This window comes from Scyliorhinus canicula, chromosome 2, assembly GCF_902713615.1.
Source record: "Scyliorhinus canicula chromosome 2, sScyCan1.1, whole genome shotgun sequence".
NCBI classification, from domain to species: domain Eukaryota; kingdom Metazoa; phylum Chordata; class Chondrichthyes; order Carcharhiniformes; family Scyliorhinidae; genus Scyliorhinus; species Scyliorhinus canicula.
The window spans coordinates 146306094-146329885 of record NC_052147.1 but is presented as its reverse complement, the minus strand read 5'-3'; the positions used below and the strand labels follow the sequence as shown (position 1 = coordinate 146329885).

Here is a 23792-nt window from a genome sequence, read left to right as displayed (position 1 = left end):
TTTTGGATGCTTTCACAGTTGCAGGCAAATTTGTGACTTCAGGAATGAACTGCAAACCCTCGTATTGCTGTATCTTGGCTAGATCAATGTCCTCAGCATTAGGCATTACTTCTTCACTTCATGTGGCATGGTTAGTGGGAAGCTGGAGGATTGGGAAGCGTTTGAAAGCGAGCAGAGGACAACTAAAAAAGCAATAAGGGGGGAGAAGATGAAGTATGAGGGCCAGGTAGCTAGTAATATAAAGGAAGATAGGAAGAGTGTTTTCAATATATAAAAGGTAAGAGAGAGGCAAAAATAGACATTGGACCACTGGAAAATGTGGCTGGAGAAGTAATAATAGGAAACAAAGAAATGGCAGATGAACTGCATAGTTACTTTGCATCAGTCTTCACTGAGAAAGACACTAGTGGGATGCCAGAGCTCCAGAAGTACCAGGGAACAGAGTTGAGTGTAGTGGCCATCACCAAAGAGAAAGTTCTGGGGAAACTGAAAGGTCTCAAGGGGCGGCACGGTAGCATTGTGGACAACACAATGGCTTCACAGCTCCAGGGTCCCAGGTTCGATTCCGGCTTGGGTCACTGTCTGTGCGGAGTCTGCACATCCTCCCCGTGTGTGTGTGGGTTTCCTCCGGGTGCTCCGGTTTCCTCCCACAGTCCAAAGATGTGCAGGTTAGGTGGATTGGCCATGATAAATTTCCCTTAGTGCCCAAATTGCCCTTAGTTTTGAGTGGGGTTACTGGGTTACCGGGATAGGGTGGAGGTGTTGACCTTGGGTAGGGTGCTCTTTCCAAGAGCCAGTGCAGACTCGATGGGCCGAATGGCCTCCTTCTGCACTGTAAATTCTATGAAATTCTATGATCTATGGATAGAGGATTGGCTGACTGAAGGCAGAGAGTAGGGATAAAGGGGTCTTTTTCAGGATGGCAGCTGGTGACTAGTGCTGTGCCTCAAGGGTCTGTGCTGGGAGCACAACTTTTCAATGTACAAAAATGATCTGGAAGAAGGAACTGAAGGCACTGTTGCTAAGTTTTCAGATGATACAAAGATATGCAGAGGGACAGATAGTATTGAGGAAGCAAGGGGGCTGCAGAAGGACTTGGACAGGCTAGGAGAATGGGCAAAGAAATGGCAGATGGAATACAATGTGGAAAAGTATGAGGTTATGCACTTTGGAAGGAGGAATTTAGGAATAGACTATTTTCTAAATGGGAAAATGCTTAGGAAATCAGAAGCACAGAGGGATTTGGGAGTCCATGTTCACAATTCTCTTGAGGTTAATGTGCAGGTTCAGTCGGCAGTTAAGAAGGCAAATGCAATGTTACCATTCATGTCAAGAGGGCTAGAATACAAGTCCAGGGATGTACTTCCGAGGTTGTATAAGGCTCTGGTCACACCCCATTTGGAGTACTGTTAGCAGGTTTGGGCCCCGTATCTAAGGAAGGATGTGCAGGCCTTGGAAAGGGTCCCGAGGAAGTTCACAAGAATGATCCTTGGAATGAAGAACTTGACGCATGAGGAACGGTTGAGGACTCTGGGTCTGTACTCGTTGGAGTTCAGAAGAATGAGGGGGGATCTTATTGAAACTTACAGGAAACTGCGAGGCCTGGATAGAGTGGATGCGGAGAGGATGTTTCCACTTGTAGGAAAAACTAGAACCAGAGGACACCATCTCAGACTGAAGGGATGATCCTTTAAAACTGAGATGAGGAGGAATTTCTTCAGCCAGAGGATGGTGAATCTGTGGAACTCTTTGCCACAGAAGGCTGTGGAGGCCAAATCACTGAGTGTCTTTAAGACAGAGATAGATAGGTTCTTGATTAAGAATGGAATTAGGGGTTATGGGGAGAAGGCAGGAGAATGGGGATGAGAAAAATATCAACTATGATTGAATGGTGGAGCAGACTCGATGGGCCAAGTGGCCTAATTATGCTCCCATGTCTTCTGATCTTCTGGTCTTATGTTTTAGTCTCAATGAGTGGCTCATCCTCATCTGATATAATGATACATGCTTCGTCTGTTGTTGTAGAACTGCATGAAAATGTATCCATCTGTTTTTTGATGGACTGGCCCAGAGTACTTGGGAATTTGCTGCAGCAACTATTCCGTGGGCATAGGTTAAATCATCATGCTTCTCTGGAGCCAATTTCTCCAAAGTGGGGATTATTTCTTCAGTTACCAGTTGGCTGTTCGCAGTTGATTTGCTCTCAGCCAATTTGTCTGCTGTTGCAATCTCGCTTTTAACCTCGGCACTGATGCAAAATAAACTAAATAAACCTTCATGGTCTTCCTCTTCTGGCTCATAATCTGATTCTTCGTAATCATCTTCATCATAATCAACACCATTGTAATCACCATCATCGTAATCTTCATCGTCTGCAATAGCTCTTCCTGTGATGTGTACCATTACTCGTGGAATATGTCTTCCTGCAAGAAGTGGCCAATTTCAAAATCAGCAGAAAGTCTTGCCACAGAACCATCATCCAGTTCCCCATCCTCTGGAACTGCTGGAGGAGGACTAAACAAATTGAAGAAAGAGTCAATTTGTACAGTTTGTGTAACTATTCTATCAGTGTGCCAACCCTTATGCTTCTGCGTTGTTTTACTGGTCTTCATTGTGACATTTTACCTTCCTTCCAGTCGATCTGGCATCCTGTGCATCCTAAAGAAGAAAAAATCTGACTCATCAGGCAGTGACTCCACCTTGTATGTTTTTGTCAGTGCTTCATTTGTGAAAAACTCAATTGGTTCAAACATTAATTCCCGAGTAAAACTCATTGGTTGCCCTGGACCTGAAAATTCCACCTCTCAGTCTTGTAAATGCTTTTGGATGAACTCATTTTAATAATAATAATCTTTATTGTCACAAGTAGGCGTACATCAACTCTGCATTAACACTGCGCAAAGTGCTTCTGTATCAGGTCATTGAGCAAATCCACATTCTTGAGGATTGTTAACTAGAATTCTGGAATCCCTATTGGCTCAGCCATCTCTTCATCTGGTTTATATTCCTCCACCTTGACTTTTGCTTTTGTCTCATTGGATAACTGCGCCACTTTATCTCGTTGCCATTTGCAATCATCCTCTGTTGTAGTGCTGTCTGGAATGTACAGCCGCTCAACTAGGTTCAGTGCCTCACATGCTTCTGCTGCTATGATGGACCCCTGTGCCATGTCCACCATGGAAAATGTTATGGTGTGACTTCTTTACCCAAGCTTCAAGTTCACATTCGTCTAACATCGCAATCTCCTACCCATTGTAATATTTCAGCAGTCTTGTTTAATTGACGACTGTCGGTTTGACTCTCAGCCTCTTCAGGTCTGACAAACTGATAAGGTTGGCACTTGTTCCCGCGTCGAGCTTGCATCTAATTAAAGAAACATGGTCCCAAATGCAGGCAGCCATTTTAAAGGCCAACTGGATCCCCCATTTTGCACCATTGATCATCAATGGAATCGTCCATCTGTCTTCCATGGAGTCAAGATCACTGTCACTACTGCTGCAACCGATAAGTGAGACTTCTTCACTGTGCATGGTCGGATTCATCATGTCCTCCATCAAAATCATATCCACAAAAAACAGGTCTGCGATGCACATCTCATTAACCACACTAACTGATCCTGTTTGATACCCAGTTGGTTGTGAAAAACACTGCCTCGCAAAATGATTTATTCTGCCACACTTGGGACACAACTTCCCAAATGCTGGACATTGTCATGGCCCATATCTAGTGCCGCATTGCTGGCATAAAATGACGGATCCAGTCGGCCTTTAAAATAACCATCTGCACTGGGACCACGTTTCTTGGTAGAATGCGTCACTAAGCTTATGGCGCTGGGGTCTTCTTCCATATTGGCGCCAAAATGTTCCAGGTTGAGCATGCAGCTAGCTCACTTGCATGACAAATCTTCATTGCGTTTTCTAATTGAAGCTCTTCTTCCTTCAATAGCTTCTCATGTACCTTATCATTCAATATCCTGAACACTATCTGATCGCGGATCATCGACCACTTTAGCATACTGAAGTTGCACGACTGCGCCTTCAACCGCATGTCAGTTAGAAAACTAGTGAAATATTCACCTGCCTTCTGAGTACGCTTTCAAAACATATAACGCTCGAACATTTCATTTCTTTTCGGGAGCAATGCCGATTAAAAATGATTCATTACTTCATCGAAGGTTTTGCTTTCTGCTTCACTGTTGAATGTGAAGGTATAAATTTTGATGGCTTGAGAACCTGCTACAGTAAGCAGCAATGCAATACACCTCTCATCAGGCTGCGCCTGCAAGCCAAATGCTGCAACTTAGAATTTGAATTTCTGCTTAAAAATACGCCAATTCTCATCTACATTTCCGGTTGAAGCTGGTGAGGTGCCTTCAGACCTTCCATCTCTAACTTTCCATGCGTTGAGTTCTAGGTGCCAGTAGTTTACCAGGTAGGTGAAAGAATTTTATTTTTTCTTTCTTCAGTCTTCGTCCTGTCTTCTCTGTAGTTATCTTCAATTGTTCTACACTCTTGGTACCATGTTATTTTCTGTGTCGTAGCTGTGGTAAAGATGCACACGGAATATCTAGTTCTTTGACTAGTAAGCTATTTATTAACAATTGAACACATGGAAAGACAATAAACAAACTATAATACAAATGCTAACGAATAAGTGAATTCTCCTGGAGCTACTTCTAATGCGATTGTCCTCCAGTATAATAATAATATTACTCTTTATTATTGTCACAAGTAGTCTTACATTAAAATGCAATGAAGCCATTGTGAAAATACCCTAGTCACCACACTCTGGCGCCTGCTCGGGTATACAGAGGGAGAATTCAGAATGTCCAATTCACCCAACCAGCACCTCTTTCAGGACTTGTGGGAGGAAACCGGAGAATCCGGAGGAAACCCATGGGGACAAGGGGAGAATGTGCAGATTCAGCAGAGACAGTGAGCCAAGTGGGAATTGAACCTGGGAGCCTGGCGCATAGTACGACTTACTACCAACTCCCCCGATCTGTAGATCACTGTCCTCATCTGCTGGTCGATGCTTGTACGTCCAACTATATACATTGCTATGCATATGCATATCACCACAAGTGGGCACCCCTGCCTTTCCGACAGTGTAGCCCGAAGTACCCCAAGCTCACCCGTTTCATCCGCAAGCTCACTACCAGCACCCTATAAAACAATTGGACCCAGTCCACAAACCCGTTTTCGAACCCAAACCGTCCTAACACTTCCCACAGATGCTCCCACTCCACTCGATCAAAAGTCTTCTCTGCGTCCATTGCCACCTCTCCGTCCTATCCCTCCTGGGGCATCATTATCACATTTAGTAATTTCTTAACATTCGCCGACAATTTCCTTCCCTTCATAAACTCCATCTGATCTTCCCCTATCACCCCCAGCACACAGTCCTCAATTTGAGAGGCCAGGATCTTTCCCAACAACTGGGCGTCCACATTTAATAGCGATATGGGGCGGTTGGACCCACACTGCTCCGGATCTTTATCCGTCTTCAGTATTAGTGATATGGAAGCCTGCGATAATGGAGAGGGGAGTTCCCCTTTTCCCTTGCCTCATTGTATGCCCTCACCAGCAGAGGACCCAGGTCCTCCCCAAACTTCTTATAAAATTGCACAGGAAGCCTATCCGGACCCCAGGCTTTCCCTAACTGCATCGCCCCCATGCGCTCCAACACCGCTACCAGTCCAATCGGAGCCCCCAGCCCCTCCACCAGTTCCTTCCCCACCTTGGCGAACTCCAACCTATCCAGGACCGCTGCATTCCCTCCCCCCACCCGATCGGGGGCTCCGATTCATAAAGCCTCCTGTGGAACTCCTCTAATACCCCATTCACCCCACTGGGTCCAGCACCATTCTTCCCCTCCCATCCTTCACTCTTGAAATATCTCTCACCACCTAAGTTGGTGGGCCTGCATCCGACTCGCCTTCTCCCCATACTCGTACACTGCCCCTCTGGCCCTCCACAACTGTCCTTCTGCCTTCCCCGGTGGACGCCAACCCGAACTCCAGCTGGACCTCCTGTTTCTCCTTCAACAACCCAGCCTTCGGGACTTTGGAATACCCGCAGAATCTCGTCCACCAACCTTGCCACCTCTGCTCGCTCCTACTTTTCCCTATGCGCCTGGATCGATATGAACTCCCCCCTAACCACTGCCTTGAGGACCTCCCAAAGCTTGGCGGACAAGACCTCACCTGCAACGTTTAATTATAGACCAGAGAACATACAGTGCAGAAGGAGACTATTCAGCCCATCGCGTTTGCACCAGCCGTTGGAAAGAGCACCCTCCTTACGCCCACACTTCCACCCTATTCCCGTGACCCAGTAACCCACCTAATCTTTTGGACACTAAGGGGCAATTTAAAATGGCCAATCCGCCTAACTTGCACATCATTGGACTGTGGGAGGAAACCGGAGCACCGGGCCCTGGCCAACCCCCCCCCCCCCCCCCCCCCCCCCCCCATCTACTTGCAAGCCCAACCAGTGCGGCACGTAGTCTGAAACCACGATCGCCGAATACCCTGAGTCGACAACCCCCGCCAGCAGCATCTTGCCCACTATGAAAAAATCAATCTTTCGCCCTCTACCTCCCAAACCTCCATGGATTCACCCCCCCACCCCCTCACCCCATGGGCTCCATGAACCCCTTCAGCTCATTCGCCACCGTCGACACCCTCCCTGGCCTCAGGCTTGACCAGTCTAAACTTGGTTCAATGACCGTGCTAAAGTCCCCTCGCATAATCAACCAGTGGAAGTCCAGGTCCGGGATCTTCCCCAGCACCTGCCTCATGAACTTCACATTGTTCCAGTTTGGGGCATAAACATTAATCAAAACCACTGGCATCCCCTCCAACTTCCCGTTCACCATTACAACCTTTCATCCCGAATCGGCCACCTTGTTCCCCACCTCAAACGGCACCTGTTTATTTACCAGCACCTGTACCCACGTCTTCATGCCTAATCCTGAATGAAAGACTTGTCCTGCCCACCCTTTCCTTAGCCTGGTCTCATCCACAATCTTCAAGTATGTTTCTTGCAAAAAGGCCACTTTTGCCTTCAAGCTCCTCAGATTCTTGACTGGCCCATTCAGCCCTCTCAGATTCCATGTGACCAACCTGGTCGGGGGGCACCCCGCACCCCCCTACCCTGACGATCAACCATATCCTTTCTTGGGGAGCCCCGGGCCCGTGTAATGTGACCCTCCAGGCCCACCCTCGGATGCCCACCATCACCATTTCTTTTCTTGGCGTACCACAACAACCACGCCTTTGTCAGCAGCCCACACCCCTGAACAAAGAAACTATCCCAGGTCCTTCTACTACACTATCCACCTCCCGGGACCGGTCAGCAGTCCCCTCCCCCATCAGCTTCTCCAGCATCTTGCATTCTTAGATTTTGTCTCCTGGAGAGATTCTCGTGGTCCTCCACCTTCTCCTTTAACCACAACTGGTTCTTCCGCATCATTCCTATTTCGGTCGCCAACGATCTTAGCTGCTTCTTGTGAACCCCACCATCTCCGAATAATCTGACCCTGGGACTGCAGCCACTGTTCCACACGGTCAAGTCCCACTTCTAATGGTTCCACTGCCTTGGCCAAGTCCTCCTGGCCTTCCCTCCTCTGCTGGCTGAACTTCTCATTTAAGAAGTCCATCAGTTGCTCCGTCGACCACCGGGCAGGCAAGGCAGGCCCTTTACCTTCTGCCAGCTTGACCTGTGGCGCACAAAGGTTCCCTTGCTCTGACTGCTCCCTTCTTCTCGTCCCACTTCTGGTCCATGGATTCATCCACCAGCCCCACCAGTGGAGTTTAACTTTCTCCAGTCACCCCTACACTTTTTTCACTGAAATATCCACCCAACAAGCGAGGCAAAGGTCCGGAAAATCTGCCTCGAGCGAGAGCCGCCAAATGTGTGACAACTCACTCTAATGCCGCCACTGGAAGTGTTTTGGTGGTCCTCTTGTTAACATTGATCACAAAAGGTAACGGCCCTGACTTGGCCACAACCCGCCCAAAGATGTACCGGTAGGGAAATTTCGGACCAAAATCTGGTCTCCCACCCGGAACGACCTGTCAACTCCTGCTTTGATTGCTGAATCTTCTGCGAGGCCTGATGTGCCACAACCCTCCCCGCCAAATTGGGAAATACAAGATTGAATTGGGTTCTCAACCAAAGGTCCATGAGCGGCTCAGCTGGTGTGACCCCCGGGCTTGAATGAGGGGTTGAGTTTTACGCCAAAAAAACATTAGCCAACCTCTGGCAAAGTGGTTTATTGGATTGCATGTTCATGGCATTGTTGAAAATTTGAACGGCCCTTTCAGCCAGACCGTTCACTATTGGGTGGTAGGGGACTGTCCTCGTGTGTAATATGCTATTTGCTCTCACAAAACATTGGTAACCATCACTGGTGAAAGGGGTGCCATTATCCGAAACAATTGACTTGGAAGCCCATGAATGGCAAACGCTTGGCGCAAGGCACCTACTGTGGTTACCGATGTCGTGGTCCCCATCTCTTGAACTGATAGCCACATCTTGTGGGCATCTACCAGCACCAAACACATCTTGCCCAGGAACTGGCCTGCATAATCAATGTGGGCCCTGGCCATTCCAGGGGTGAAAGGTAGTGGAAGGTGGCAAAGAATGCTGCATTTGGCAAGGCTATCACTGTTGTACTAGTTCTTCAATGGCTTTGTCTGTGCCTGGCCACCACCTGGCCTGGTGCCTGGCCACCAGACCTAACAGTGTGCCAATATTTTCATCTTTGTCTGCCCTTGGTAGGCACATTGTTGCGTTTGAAGTAGGGGCCTCCTGGCCTGAGGCAGGACGACCACCTGGGATCACAGAATCATGCTGTCTTCACATCAACTCAATCTGAAGAGTGACATTGGGTCGCAGTTGTTCAGAATTCTCGTAACGGCAGTCAGACTGTGTTATTCATTTGACCTTTTTAAATTAAAAAAAAAATTCAAAGTACCCAATTCTTTTTTTCCCAATTAAGGGGCAATTTAGCGTGGCCAATCCACCTACCATGTGCATCTTTTTGGGTTGTGAGGGTGAAACTCACACAGACACAGGGAGAATGTGCAAACTCCACATGGACAGTGACCCGAAGCTCAGATAAAACCCGGATCCTCAGTGTCGTGAAGCAGCAGTGCTAACATTCGTTTGACCATTGAAAGAATAGATTCTCTTTGGATCCCGCTGTGTATGTGCCTCATGGGCAATGGCAGGGTTTCTCCGACGTTTAGGGCTAGAATGATCTCCTGGGGTACCAATGGTGGCAGAATACTCTTGGGTAGGAGCAGGCAACTTAATGCGTCCGCGTTAGCAATTTTCATCGCAGACCGGTGCTCAAAAGCATAGTTGTAAGCCGTCAACAACAGGGCCCAATGTTGCTCCTTTACTAAGGCAGTATGGGCTTTTCTTCATTAACAGGCCCAGTAATGGCTTGTAGTCAGTCACTATGTTGAGCCGCTGACCGTACATATACTGGTGGTATTTCTTTGCAACAAATATAACTGCTAATCCCTCCTTCTCAATCTGGGCGTAGTTTCATTCTGTTCAGAAAGGGTCCTCGAGGCAAAGGCGATAGGGTGTTCCGAACTATCTTCCATTTTGGAGGATAAACCTGCGCACGGCAGCATAGTGGTTAGCACTGTGGCTTCACAGCGCCAGGGTCCCAGGTTCAATTGCCACCTTGGGTCACTGTCTGTGTGGAGTCTGCACGTTCTCCCCGTGTCTGCGTGGGTATCCTCCAGGTGCTCTGGTTTCCTCCCACAAGTCCCGAAAGACATGCTTGTTGGAATTGTGAATTCTGAATTATCCCTCAGTGTACCCGAACATGCACCGGAGTGTGGTGACTGGAAGATTTCACAGTAACTTCATTGCAATGTAAATGTAAGCCTACTTGCTACATTAATAAAGATTATTATTCCTGATGTTATAATATCAACAAAAGGGTTTATTATTGAAAGGCAAAGTCAGTTAGATAACAGGTATAGGACTACAAACAACAGATTTTGACACTTCAGCTCTATGGTTGTGGTGAACGTATTGTATTAACCATTCACCATGTATGTTACTGTATCACACTGTTGCCATTGTGGGCTCCACCTATGGACCGTTGTACGATATTACATGGAATGTATCAGGTTGGTGCCCTTGTGGGCTCCGCCCCTGGCTCCGCCCCTTGAGGGGAGGTATAAAGAGCAGTAGCCCTGGAGGTGGCTCTCACTAGCAGAGGAGTCGCAGGCAGGCACTGTTCTAGTCGATTAAAGCCACAGTTTACATCTACTCTCTGTTTCGCGTGAATTGATGGTCGCATCAATGGTCTATACTGCCACTCAACATATGGACCTCGCCGTCCGAGACGCCTACGTGGCTGGAGTCAGGTCCAACTACGTGAGACAGCGCCTACTCGAGAAAGGTGCCCTCGAGCTGGAAGAGACGGTAAAGCTAGTCTCCTCCCTAGAAGTAGTGTTCCAAAGCCTCAGAGTGTTCCCGTCTGATCACGTGACCCCCTCGTGGACCCCCGACCAGAGAGTGCCCCAGGCCTGTGCTGCGTGGCTGCTCGCCCAACACCGGGGTTACCCTGCTATTTCTGCAGCCACCGTCAGCACCCCAGGCAGCGCTGCCTGACTCGGAACACGAATTGCAGCAACTGCGGTAAAAAGGGATATTTCGCTAAAGTTTGCCTGGGCAGGTCCAAATCCTCCAAATCACATGCCCAACTCTCAGACTGACAGGCCCGCAGACCCCGCAATGTGGCTGCGTGCCTGCTGGCTCCGCCCACCCTGGACGCGTCATCGGCCTCGTGTTGTTGTGTGGGCAGCCATCTTCAAGCCCACACAACATGTGCGACTCACGGGGGCCGCCATCTTGGCCATCATCGCCCAAGTGGCCCGCTACGCGCGACTCGTGGGGGCCGCCATCTTGGACGGCATCTTCCTCGCCGCCCGACATGTGCGACCGACGGGGGCCGCCATCTTGGCCGCCGTCTGCAGCGCCGCCCGACACGTGCGACCAATGGGGGCAGCCATCTTGGGACCACCCCAGCAGCACCTTCGACCACGCCGGCTACACACAACTCAGTGCGGTCACCCTTGACCAGTCGTGACCCAAACACCTCCGGAGCTCCATAATGACCATCCGGGTCAATAGACACGAAACGCGTTGCCTGTTCGACTCCGGGAGCATGGAGAGCTTCATTCATCCAGACATGGTAAGGCGCTGCTCGCTCCCAATCTTCCCTGCACATCAAACCATCTCCCTCGCTTCTGGGTCACACTCGGTGCAGATCCGGGGCTGCACTACCTTGCAATACAGGGCGCCTTGCAATACAGGGCGCCGAATACGCCGATTTTAAGTTATATGTATTCCCGACCTCTGCGCTCCTCTCTTGTTGGGACTGGACTTCCAGTGCAACCTCCAGAGCCTAACTCTGAAGTTCGGCGGGCCCCGACCCCACTCACCGTATATAGCCTCGCAACCCTGAAGGTCGACCCTCCCCCGCTTTTTGCAAATCTCACCGCCGACTCTAAGCCAGTCGCCACCAGAAGCAGGCGGTACAGCATACAGGACAGGACTTTCATCAGGCCCGAAGTCCAGCTACTCTTGCGGGAGGGGATCATTGAGGCCAGCAATAGCCCCTGGAGAGCTCAGGTGGTGGTCGTCAGGACCGGGGAAAAGAACCGGATGGTTGTAGACTTCAGCCAGACCATAAACTGGTACATGCACCTCGATGCGTACCCCCTAACCCGGATTGCAGACATGGTTAACTAGATCGCACACTACCGGGTCTTCTCCACAGTAGATCTGAAGTCTGCATACAACCAGCTCCCAATCCGCTCGGAGGACCGCCACTACATGGCCTTTGAGGCAGACGGCCGCCTCTTCCACTTCCTCCGGGTCCCCTTCAGCTGCGGGCCATATTTCCGTACTTGGACAACGTCACCATCTGCGGCCACAACCAGCAGGACCATGACGACAACCTCCAGAGATTTCTCCAAACCGCCCAAACCCTTTTAAAAAAAATAAATTTAGAGTACCCAATTCATTTTTTCCAATTAAGGGGCAATCTAGCGTAGCCAATGCACCTATCCTGCACATCTTTGGGTTGTGGGGGCGAAACCCACGCAAACACGGGGAGAATGTGAAAACTCCACACGGACAGTGACCCAGAGCCGGGATTGAACCTGGGATCTCGGCGCCGTGAGGCCGCAGTGCTACCCACTGCGCCACCGTGCTGCCCTTAAACCGCCCAAACCCTTAACCTCACTTATATCAAGGAGAAATGCGTTTTCCGCACAACCAGACTAGCCATCCTCGGCTACGTCGTGGAAAACGAAGTTCTAGGACCCAACCCCGACCATATGTACCCCCTCCTGCAACCCCCCTTTCCCCACTGCCCCAAGGCCCTGAAAAGGTGCCGCAGGTTCTTTTCCTATTACGCCCAGTGGGTCCCCAACTATGCGGACAAAGCCCGCCTACTAATCAAGGCCACCACCTTCCAACTGGCGGCCGAGGCCCGCCAGGCCTTCAGCCGCATCAAGGCAGATATCGCCAAAGCCGCGATGTGCGCGGTGGACGAGTCCGTCCCCTTCCAGGTGGAGAGCGACGTGTCAGAGGTCGCCCTCGCCGCTACCCTCAATCAGGCAGGCAGGCCAGTAGCGTTTTTTCACGTACCCTCAACGCCTCCGAAATTCGACACTCCTTGGTCGAAAAAGAAGTCCAAGCCATCGCGGAAGCTGTGCGGCACTGGAGGCACTACCTCGCTGGTAGGAGGTTTACCCTCGTCACCGACCTACGGTAGCCTTCATGTTCGATAATACGCAGCGGGGCAAGATCAAGAATGATAAGATCTTGAGGTGGAAGCTCGAACTCTCCACTTATAATTACGATATAGTATATCGTCCTGGGAAGCTCAACGAGTCCCCAGATGCCCTGTCCTGCGGCACGTGCGCCAGTGCGCAAGATGACTGACTCCGGGCTATCCACGATGAGCTCTGCCACTCGGGGGTCACCTGGCTTCTCCACTACATCAAGGCCCGCAACCTGCCCTACTCCACCGAGGAGGTCAGGGCCATGACCAGGGACTGCCAAATCTGCGCGGAGTGTAAGCCGCACTTCTATCGACCGGATAAGGCCCACCTGGTAAAGGCATCCCGGCCATTTGAGCGCCTCAGTATCGATTTCAAAGGGCCCCTCCACTCTACCAACCGCAACACGTATTTCCTCAACGTCGTTGATGAGTGCTCCCGCTTCCCCTTTGCAATCCCCTGCCCCGACATGACCGTGGCCACCGTCATTAGGGCCCTGCATAGTGTCTTCACCCTGTTCGGTTTCCCCACATACGTCCACAGTGACCGGGGCTCGTTGTTCATGAGCGATGAACTGCGTCAGTACCTGCTCGGTAAAGGCATCGTCTCGAGCAGGACTACCAGTTATAACCCCCAGGGAAACGGGCAGGTGGAGAGGGAGAATGCAACGGTCTGGAAGACCGTCCTCCTGGCCCTACGGTCCAGGAATCTCCCAGTTTCCCACTGGCAGGAGGTCCTCCCCGACCCGCTCCATTCCATTAGGTCCCTCCTTTGCACGGCCACAAACGAGACCCCTCATGACCGCCTGTTTGTTTTCCCCAGGAAATCCACCTCCAGGGTCTCGCTTCCGTCCTGGCTGAAGACACCGGGGCCCATCCTACTCCGCAAACATGCCAGGAGCCATAGGTCTGACCCTCCTTCACACAAACCCCCAGTATGCATACATAGAACACCCGACGGCCGACAGGATACGGTTTCCCTCCAGCACCGGGCACCCACAGGTTCCACTACCACCGCCACCCCAAATTACCCCGCCCAACCTACACTGACCAGCGCCCCCCGCCCCTACGTGGCACCTGCACCTCCTCCTGCCGCCCTCTCCCCCCTTCACCCTTCACAGGAACGAAGCTCCAAAAGAGACGCTCCCGGAATCCACGTCTGTCCCCGCATCGGCGGCTTCACCACCCATGCCTGCACGGATGAGTTCGACACCCGGGCCAACTGCGATACCAGAGCTTCGGCAATAACAACGCACAATACGGGTGCCGGACAGACTGAACCCTTCACCCCTGCCGGACTTCAATTTTAAAAAAAGGGGTGAGTGTGGTGAACGTATTGTATTAACCATTCACCATGCATGTTACTGTATCATGCTGCTGCCCATGTGGGCTCCACCTATGGACCATTGTACGATATTACATGGAATGTATCAGGTTGGCGCCCTTGTGGGCTCCGCCCCTGGTCCCTCCCCTTGAGGGGAGGTATAAAGAGCAGTAGCCCTGTAGGCGGCTCTCAGTAGCAGAGCAGTCGCAGGCAGGCACTGTTCTCGTCAATTAAAGCCACAGTTTATATCTACTCTCTGTTTCATGTGAATTGATGGTCACATCAATGGTCTATACTGCCTGGGGTCCTGCTCCCAGCGCTCTGCGCCAATTCCCCATTGTCTGGGGTTCTTGTGCTCCTGTTTGATTGGTCCCAAACCAGTCACATGGTCCATGGAGCCTGCCCTCTTAAAGGTGCCACGCTACCACATGAACCATAGGTGCAAGCATTTCCTCTCTTCTCATTCTGACTAGAGTTTGGCTGTCATAGTACACGCAAGAAATGGAATGGAAGCTTTGATCTTTGTAACTAAGGCACTGAACAGGTGCTGGAGTGTGGCGACTGGGGGTTTTTCACATTAACTTCATTGCAGTATTAATGTAAGCCTACTTTTTTTTTAGAACAGTACAGCACAGAACAGGCCCTTCGGCCCTCAATGTTGAGCCGAGTAATGATCACACGTATCCACCCTATACCAGTAACCCAACAACCCCCATTAACATGATTTTTTAGGACACTAAGGGCAATTTAGCCTGGCCAATCCACCTAACCCGCACATCTTTGGACTGTGGGAGGAAACCGGAGCACCGGGAGGAAACCCACGCACACACGGGGTGGACGTGAAGACTCTGCACAGACAGTGACCCAGCCGGGAATCGAACCTGGGACCCTGGAGCTGTGAAGCATTGATGCTAACCACCATGCTACCATGCTGCCCACTTGTGACACTAATAAAGATTATTACTATGTTGATTTTGGTCTATGTTGATTTTGATATCGGGAAGAGAGAGGATGTGGGAATCCTGGAATTCTCTCATTCTGGTGCTAAGAATGGCAACAAATAAGCGAAGACTTCTATCAGCTAATGTGTGGGTGTGCGTTTATGTCCAGTGGCTCAGTGGCAACACTATTGCTGCCGAATTTGTTCAAGCCCCATTCCAGAGTGAAAAATCTCAGCTGACATTCCTGTGCAATGCTGAGGGAGTGCTGTGTGATGATATGCATAACCAGTTATGTATATATGACATACAAGACCTCCGACCAGCAGGTGGCAGTAGAGAACAACCACGTGACACTGTTTACCTCAGTGAGTTGATGGAGAGTCTTCGTAGTGGATTGAATAGTCATGATTTGTAGCATCAAAAATTTGTTGTCAAAAATTTCAGTGCAAACAGCAAAAAGAACCAGTGCAAATGTGCGAAATGTGCACATTTGCACGAGTCCCTGGAAAAAATTCGAAATGGATTTGTTTTATTTGGCAGGAAAGGACTACCTGTTGATAATTGACTACTTATCCAACTATACAGAAGTAGTGCAACTAGCAAACTCATTGGCTAGGTGTCTTATCGAGCATATAAAGACATTTTTGTTCGCCATGGAATACCTCAAATTGTCATGAGAATGGCCCATGTTTCAGCAGTCATGAATGGACAGAGTTCACACAGGCATATGATTTCCAGCATACAACTTCTAGTCCTCTGTATCCCCCATCAAACAGGAAGGCGGAGAAAGGTGTTCATGTTGTAAAGTAGCTGCTAAGTAGCTGCATGGACAGCTGGGGCGATCCATATCTTGCACTGTTGAGTTGTAGGACAGCATCATTAATAAATGGTTTATCTCCTTCGCAGTTGTTGATGAACAGACAACTTCGAACAACCTTACCGTACATTCCGTTGGATCACACAAATCGAAAACCTGTAAGGAAACTCATGTTTCAAAAAAGGAGGCAGGAGAGGTATTATGACAAAATGACAAGGAGGCTACAGCCACTAAAATACAATGACACAGTGAAGGTGGAAGAACCTAATGGAAACAGGTGGTTGAAGTGTGCTAAGGTACTACAATCATTAGGTCCTCAATCATATCCATCATTACTGAAGACGGGCAAGTTTTAAAACGTAAAAGGAGAGCCTTGCTGAAAGTTCAGCAATCTTTTGCTATGGAACCGCAAGATAATATTGTAAGCTGTTCAAGGACAACAGAACAAGAGAAACCTCAGCATACAGAACCAGAACAAGTCAAAGATGTACAAAACGTCAAGAAAAACAGCAAGAATCATCTTCGACAACAAATGGCAATCAAGCAAACTCACAGGTTCAACTAATACTCGGAAGGTCGACAAGACACAGAAGATAACCGGACAGATTGAACTTGTGATGAACTGTCAATATGTAAATAATGGACACATTATGCATATCATGTATATTGCATATCAAATTGAGACAATGTATGCAAACATTACATTTCCAAAGGAAAGGGGATCTGATGATATGCATCACCGGTCATGTATATAGTGAGAGACAAGACCTCCGACCAGCAGATGGCAATAGAGTACAACCACGTGATACTGTTATCTTAGGCAGTTAATGGAGAGTCTTCTTAGTGGGTAGTCATAATTTTTAGCAGCTCATAGTTAATTTCTAATAGTAAGTAGTTTTTTGATAATATTCCTCTCGTTATCTTAATTATGCAATTGTTAAATAATAAAACTTTAACTAGTCTAAGAACTAGACATCCTTCAGTACATTTATTCCAATGAGCCAAGCACCAGAACGTAACATGCTTTACTGTCAGAGGTCCCAGAAAAGATGTTAAAACAAAGAACCATCTGTCCTCTCAGGTGGACAGAAAAGATCCCACAGCATTGTATTGAAGAAGAGCGGGGAGTTCTCCCCAGTGTCTGGGGCAATATTTATCATTCTACCAACATCATTCAAACTGATTGCCTAGTCTTTTTTACATTGATGTTTGTGGGATTTTGCTGTTGAACATTTTGTTGCTGCAGTGACGACTCTTCAAAATGGCTTAATTGACTATAAAGACATTTGAGACATTCTGAAGTTGTGAAAGGTTTTAGATAAATGTAACTCATTATTTTAATTTGTGCACAAAGCAAATGACACCCCAGTGTTAACCAATGATTCAGATTTCCTGTTTGGTTCAATAAAACATCTCTTCATACCAAACCCTCGTGTGAGATCCTCATTTCCAAATCCTCCCATTAATTCACTTCTCCACACTTGGGAAAACATTCCCCAATTTTGAAAACTTAGAGGCATTTCATAATTCAGAATCTCGAAATACAGCTGCTCCCGAACAACAAATAACTTATTTTGTCTCTGCATCCCTTATCACTGATTCAGTGTCCTGTTTCCAAGTGAAAATCATGATATAATCAGAGATCTATTGTATGTTGCTATGTTTCATGCCTCAGAGATATGCAGAGATGATACACTCCGGGTGAAGGAAAAGTTTTATTGAATGTTTGAAAATATCTTCCTTCCTGCAGCTTACTTACAGTTCAGTTTCTCTTTCAACGTAACTACGCCCAGGATTAACTAATCACACACAGAATACTGATCTCAGACACACACAATCAAATACTGAACAAATGAAGGCCACATGGGGTACCCCTTACTCATGTGCAAAGTAAGATGATTCTAAAATGCCTCTTTTGTGAGAGATGCGGGAGAAAGTGTCCAGCAAAGAGCTGCCTGTCGGCTGAGAATTTTCACACACAAAACGGAATACTAATATTGTGTGAATTTACTCTCTGAAAGAAATCTGAGGTTTGTTGTAATGCATGCAGAATGATTCCTCTGTATTTTTGACCCACATCTTGGCTCTTGCCCTACTAGGATTTAGTTGACCACCTTGCTGACATGCCATCGGTGAAAGGCACCACAGACCAGAGGTTAGCTGCATTGTCCAGGTCTACCTCTCGCAGAAACCCAGTAAGTGTATTGCCAATTGTAAGTTCACAGACAATTCTCCATGTGTAGCCAAATAGAAAAGATGTAGAGATCGTAAATCAACTAAATATAAACTGCAATGACCACAATTTAATGATGACCTGGGGTACGTTAAACCTTTCTGGATTTAGGCAGGACCAGGATTTACATCAAAATTCGCATTAATAATCGGCAACTTCTACAGGCAGCTTGGGGTGGATTCTCAGATGGAGCAATAAGATAAAAACTCTAGAATCATTCAAGATGCTACAATGAGATCCTGGAAAGACAAATTAAGTGGGGCTGAATGGCCTCCCCATCTGCAACAATCTGTAAACTGGTCTATGGTTTGACACCACAGATGTGAAGTGAGCAATGTGTTGCGTGAAATGGATGAGAACAATTTTTATTTTAGGTGAAGTTAGAAAGAAAAGCACAATGTGTTTGTGGTCAGGCTCATTGCCAACTCATCAACTGAAGCGTATCAAACATATCCTTCTCTCCCGGAAATGTTAAATGGACAAACTCTCTACCTCCAAAGATCAAAAAGCAGCCTAAAGCCATATATACACACACACATATATACATAATGTATGTCATAATATCCACTCATGTAGATGCAGACAGGCAGTGATTGACACACAGGATGACCAATGAACACACAACACAGAACAACCAATCACCAGACAGGACACCACCACTATAAAGCCCACAGGGCATTAAGATTCTCCCTCTCTCAGGACCCAGCTACTGAGACAGTCAGAGTGCACAAGCTAGTGAGCACTATCACCATGCGGTAGATAGTAAATCTGGTCAAGCCAGTAAGACATCATCAGTTAGATTAGTAGAGTGACAACCCACAGCTGAACATGTACAGCAGTCCACTAGTTAAATGAAACAGTGTTGGATCATCTCCTGTGTCAGACGTCTGTTTCTAGTTTCGCTGCATCCAGTTGCAGTCAACGTCGAACCAACCTGCCTAACACATCAATGTATATCTAGAAATATATTTTTTATCAGCTGGGACGGCCAGCGATGTTTTGCTGTTGATCAATTTAATATTAATGGGTTTTATTTTTGATGTAAAATTGCAAGAGGTAAACAGTTTGCACATTCTAATAATGTTGTCAATAAAAGGTTTTCAATATAAATGATTTTCAGCACTAATCAGAATAAAACCTCTGTCATCTGCAGTAAAGATTTTTTTTTTTTTATAAATTTAGATTAGCCAATTATTTTTTCCAATTAAGGGGCAATTTAGGGTGGCCAATCCACCTACTCTGCACATTTTTGGGTTGTGGGGGCGAAACCCACGCAGACACGGGGAGAACGTGCAAACTCCACACGGACAGAGACCCGGAGCAGGGATCGAACCTGGGACGTCAGCGCCGTGAGGCGGTTGTGCTAACCACTAGGCCACCGTGCTGCCCATCTGCAGTAAAGATGACTTTAACTAAAGGTTCTGGATTTATAGAATCATCGTCCATGTTTACCCATAAAACAAGTTTGAAGACCAGGCAGTACTGAGATTATGTTAAATATTCCTTCCCAAATCATTGTTACAGCAGATTACCTTTAGTTCCATGACCTTGATTATGCAAATAGTACACATGCATCGAGTGCCACAAGCCTGTTATCCTGACTGTTCACACCAGCCTAAATAAGTCCCCAAGTGGTTCCCATCATGCTAATACCATGCCATACCATTGCGCCAACATGTTCTCCCACCATCTAGTTAATACATGTGTGGGTTAACTTACTATGTCACCATATCAATTGGTGCTCCTATGCTTTACCTTCTATGTATTTGCAAACCATCCATCTTTTGTCCATTGTTCTCTCTGAGAAACTGGGGCTATCAATTTGTTAACCCTTTCCATAAAGTATCACAGCTAATTTTATTCAGTCTTTGTATCCCCCATCCCACCTCCAGACTACCTGATCCTTTTGGTTTCTCATCCTATTCCACAATTAAAGTAATGTTTGTTTAACACCAACCCTTAAACGTCTCCTATATGTGACCTGTGAGAAGTGTTGCAGAATTAGTTTAATGTGGATGAGTCTTGTTATACATTAGTAAATACTTATGAGTGTTCTTTCCAATGGCCGGTGCAGGCTCGATAGACAAAATGGCCTCCTCCTGCACTGTATTGATTCTATAGTAGTTTTGATATAGAAGTATCTGTTTTGATATAGGGGAATAACTCCTGCAGTTTCAGCATAGCAGATGAATTGAAGTAGCAAACATCTAGGACTGGAACATCAGTGGTGGAGGGTTGGGGGGGGGGGGGGGTGTTGTGGCCTGTTAACCCATTTAGCTAGATGGCTAATGTGTGGTTCAGATTAATACCAATGGTGCAGAGTTCAATCCCAGTTCATGCTGAGTTAGACTTGGGACCTGCGTCTTCACCCTGCCCTGTAGTAAAATCATGGCATAAGCTGTGGTTCAGTAACTCACACAGAATGGGAAAGTGACCTGAAGAAGATGCAACATAAACTTTGGTAACACAGAAACCCCATACATTGCAGCACGGTAGCCTTGTGGATAGCACAATCGCTTCACAGCTCCAGGGTCCCAGGTTCGATTCCGGCTTGGGTCACTGTCTGTGCGGAGTCTGCACATCCTCCCCGTGTGTGCGTGGGTTTCCTCCGGGTGCTCCGGTTTCCTCCCACAGTCCAAAGATGTGCTGGTTAGGTGGATTGGCCATGATAAAGTGTCCTTAGTGTCCAAAATTGCCCTTAGTGTTGGGTGGGGTTACTGGGTAATGGGGATAGGGTGGAGGTGTTGACCTTGGATAGGGGGTAGGGTGCTCTTTCCAAGAGCCAGTGCAGACTCGATGGGCCGAATGGCCTCCTTCTGCACTGTAAATTCTATGTAATTCCTGTTCCTTACAGTTGCTAACTGCAATGAGCTCAAAGACAACAGCACAATATCTTTATTGCAACTGAATTTAATATGACTGTCCCCCAACCTGTGCCTCATGGCAGAGGTCAGATGACGACAGTAAGCCAGGTCGTACCAGTAGTACATGATTGCATTACAATCCCAAGTAATAACCTTAGCTACAACTCCTGAGTTAAATTCTCCTGTTTGGGATTTTTTTTCTCTTGAGCAATTGTGCATTATCATCCATTAACAGATGAAAATATGTTGAATTTTCAGTCGATTTTTATTCATGAGCCATTATTAAGTATAAAACATGGGAGTAGGGGAAGTATGCAGTTATTTGCACCAACATTACTTTCTAGATCAGAGGGCAGTGTGGTACAGAGTTTAAAATGATGGTAAAGTCTGGAATTGAGCTCCCTCAGCAGATGAAGGTGCACATGAGGATGGGTAGATATGACTGTTAATCTAAATCTGTAACTATGATTTTTGCTCTTCCAGATCTCACCCTTCACTAGCAAGCCTGATTCAATTGAAGAGGAAGCCTCTTACTTCAGCCCAATAAATATTGCATCAGTTGTTTCTTTACACAAGCCCTTTGCTAAATTCCTGGTACGTAGCCTTCTGTTGGTGTGCAGTGAAACAGAACAGTGCTGATAGATTGGAAGGGTGCCGTTAAATGATTGTCCAGGTAACACTCAACTAATTGAAGTGCCTGTTTTTTGGCTGTTGCCAATTTAGACCCAAGTTCTCAGGATGTGGGTAAGTGGTTTTGCTTTGCATATTTCCCACAATATCCAATTGCACAATAATTTATTGAACTCAGTTTTTAAATGTTCCTTTTTTTGTCATTTATTCATTGGATGTGGGCTTTGCAGGATGTCCAGCAGTTCAATTGGCTCCCAATCTCAACAGCTTTCTTTGGGGTAGGAAGGGGGAGGGTTGAGAGAGTTCCAGATTCCCACAACCTGTATGTGAGTAATTGCTCCTGACATCACCCTCAAATGGCATAGCCCTAATGTTAAGGTTCTGCTTCCTTGTTCTCGACACTCCCACCAGTGGAAATCATTTCTCCCTATCTACCCCATCAGATCCTTCAATCATCTGGAACACCTCAATTAGATCACCTCTTAATCTTCATTGTTCAGCGGAATGCAAACCTGGTCTACGCAACCTGACCTCATGATTCATCTGTTTAACTCAGTATCATTCAGGTGACTCGAGCTAAAATCTCTGAATATCCTTTCTGAGTTGCACTGCCCAGAGCTGATTGCAATGCTCCAGTTTGCATCTAACAAAAGCTCTGCACATGTTTTGTAACTTCCACCTCATTGGAGATAAATGGTCACACTTCATTCACCTTCTTTACTCTTTTTGCACTTGGAACCCTAAGTCTCTTTGCTCACAGTACCCAGCTTATCTCACTTTAGAAAGCGTTGAAGTGTTGTGATCTATCTTTCCTCGGTCCGAAGTGGAGCTTTCTACCATAGTCTTGCTCAATCACTTAAGCTATCGATGTTCCTTTGCATCTTTCTATTCCCATCCACACTATTTACTATACGACCTGATTTTGAGGCATCAGCCATCTTGGAAATATAGGGCGCGATTTAACAGAAATGAAACAGAGTCCCATCTCGACAGCGTTTAGTTGGGTGTTTGCGGGTGCTTGCATGGCCGACAAAGACTGCGCTATTGAATGGGACTCAGTATCATTTTGGGGCCTTGTCAAGGCTGCACTTAGTCCCGTTTCCTGTTTGTCAGGCTTGCTAGACCCCTCCGAACCCACCAACCTATAAGCGGGTCCTGGAGTAACCATCACCCCACCTCATAAGGGCAGGACACTCCCAGGCCCAATTCCTGATGTGGGCAAAATACCACCTGGGCACTTGGCAATGCCATCCTGACACACTGGCAGTGCCACCTTGGTACCCTGGCAGTGCCAGAGTGACATGCAGCGCCAGTATGCCAGACCGGCAGTGCCAGGATGCTCAGGTAGCACTTCCAGGCTCCCAGGTGGCTTTGGGCATCCCTGCCCAAGGGTCAAGCACCCAGGTGTATCCGATCGCCTGGGGGAGCCCACCCCCAAGTGCCGGTACACTGGTCCCTGTTTGTGGAGACTGATGACCGGGCTACTAGAGGGCACAGGGGTGCGAGCGGAGCTATCCCACACCACCTGCCGCTGCCAGTCCTGGAGGCCCACTCTTGTCTCAAACAGGGTCCGCACACTCGCGGTCATGGAGCAAAGGGAGTGGACACCTCCATCTGGGATTGTGCCACTTCATGCTGCAACTGTGGCACCACCTGCTGGGTTTGTGCCACATAACCCAGTGACTGCGCCATCTCCCTCTGTGTCTGCGCCACATCGGCCAACGCCTGGACAATGCTGCCGAAATTCCCAGCCATGGCCTACTGCAACTGGGCCACACTCAGGAGCGCCGCTGCCATGTCCAGGTGGCTCTGGCATTTGGCTGCCTGTGAGGCGGTAACCATGTCCTGGGCCTCGGCCACTGCCTGCACAGAATGCCTCAAGCCATGGACATGCTGATCCATGGCTGAAACCGTCGCCCCCAATGCGGTGTTAACCTGGGCGGCAAACATGGCCAGCACCACACCCTGCTCCTGCATGTAGATCGACACGTCCACCTGCCCCTGCAGGTGCTGGTTGCTTGCTGTCATCACCTCTTGTAGTCCAGGTCCCAGCTCTCTGACTGCACCTGCACTGATGTTCCAGAAGCCCGGGACCCGTTTGGACGGAGGTTGGTTCCCAGGGCTGGCCTGCCCTCCGACTGTCCACCCCCTCGGGTGC

General features: G+C 48.0%; 1 protein-coding gene across 1 annotated transcript in view; it reads left to right on the top strand.

Moving 5' to 3' along the window:
• LOC119959010 overlaps positions 1–23792 on the top strand; it is a 316096-nt gene that overhangs the window by 41772 nt on the left and 250532 nt on the right. The window contains exons 13-14 of the mRNA XM_038787558.1: positions 18007–18102; positions 21488–21598. Of these exons, the coding sequence (XP_038643486.1) occupies positions 18007–18102; positions 21488–21598 (207 nt within the window). The remainder of the gene's footprint in view (positions 1–18006; positions 18103–21487; positions 21599–23792) is intronic.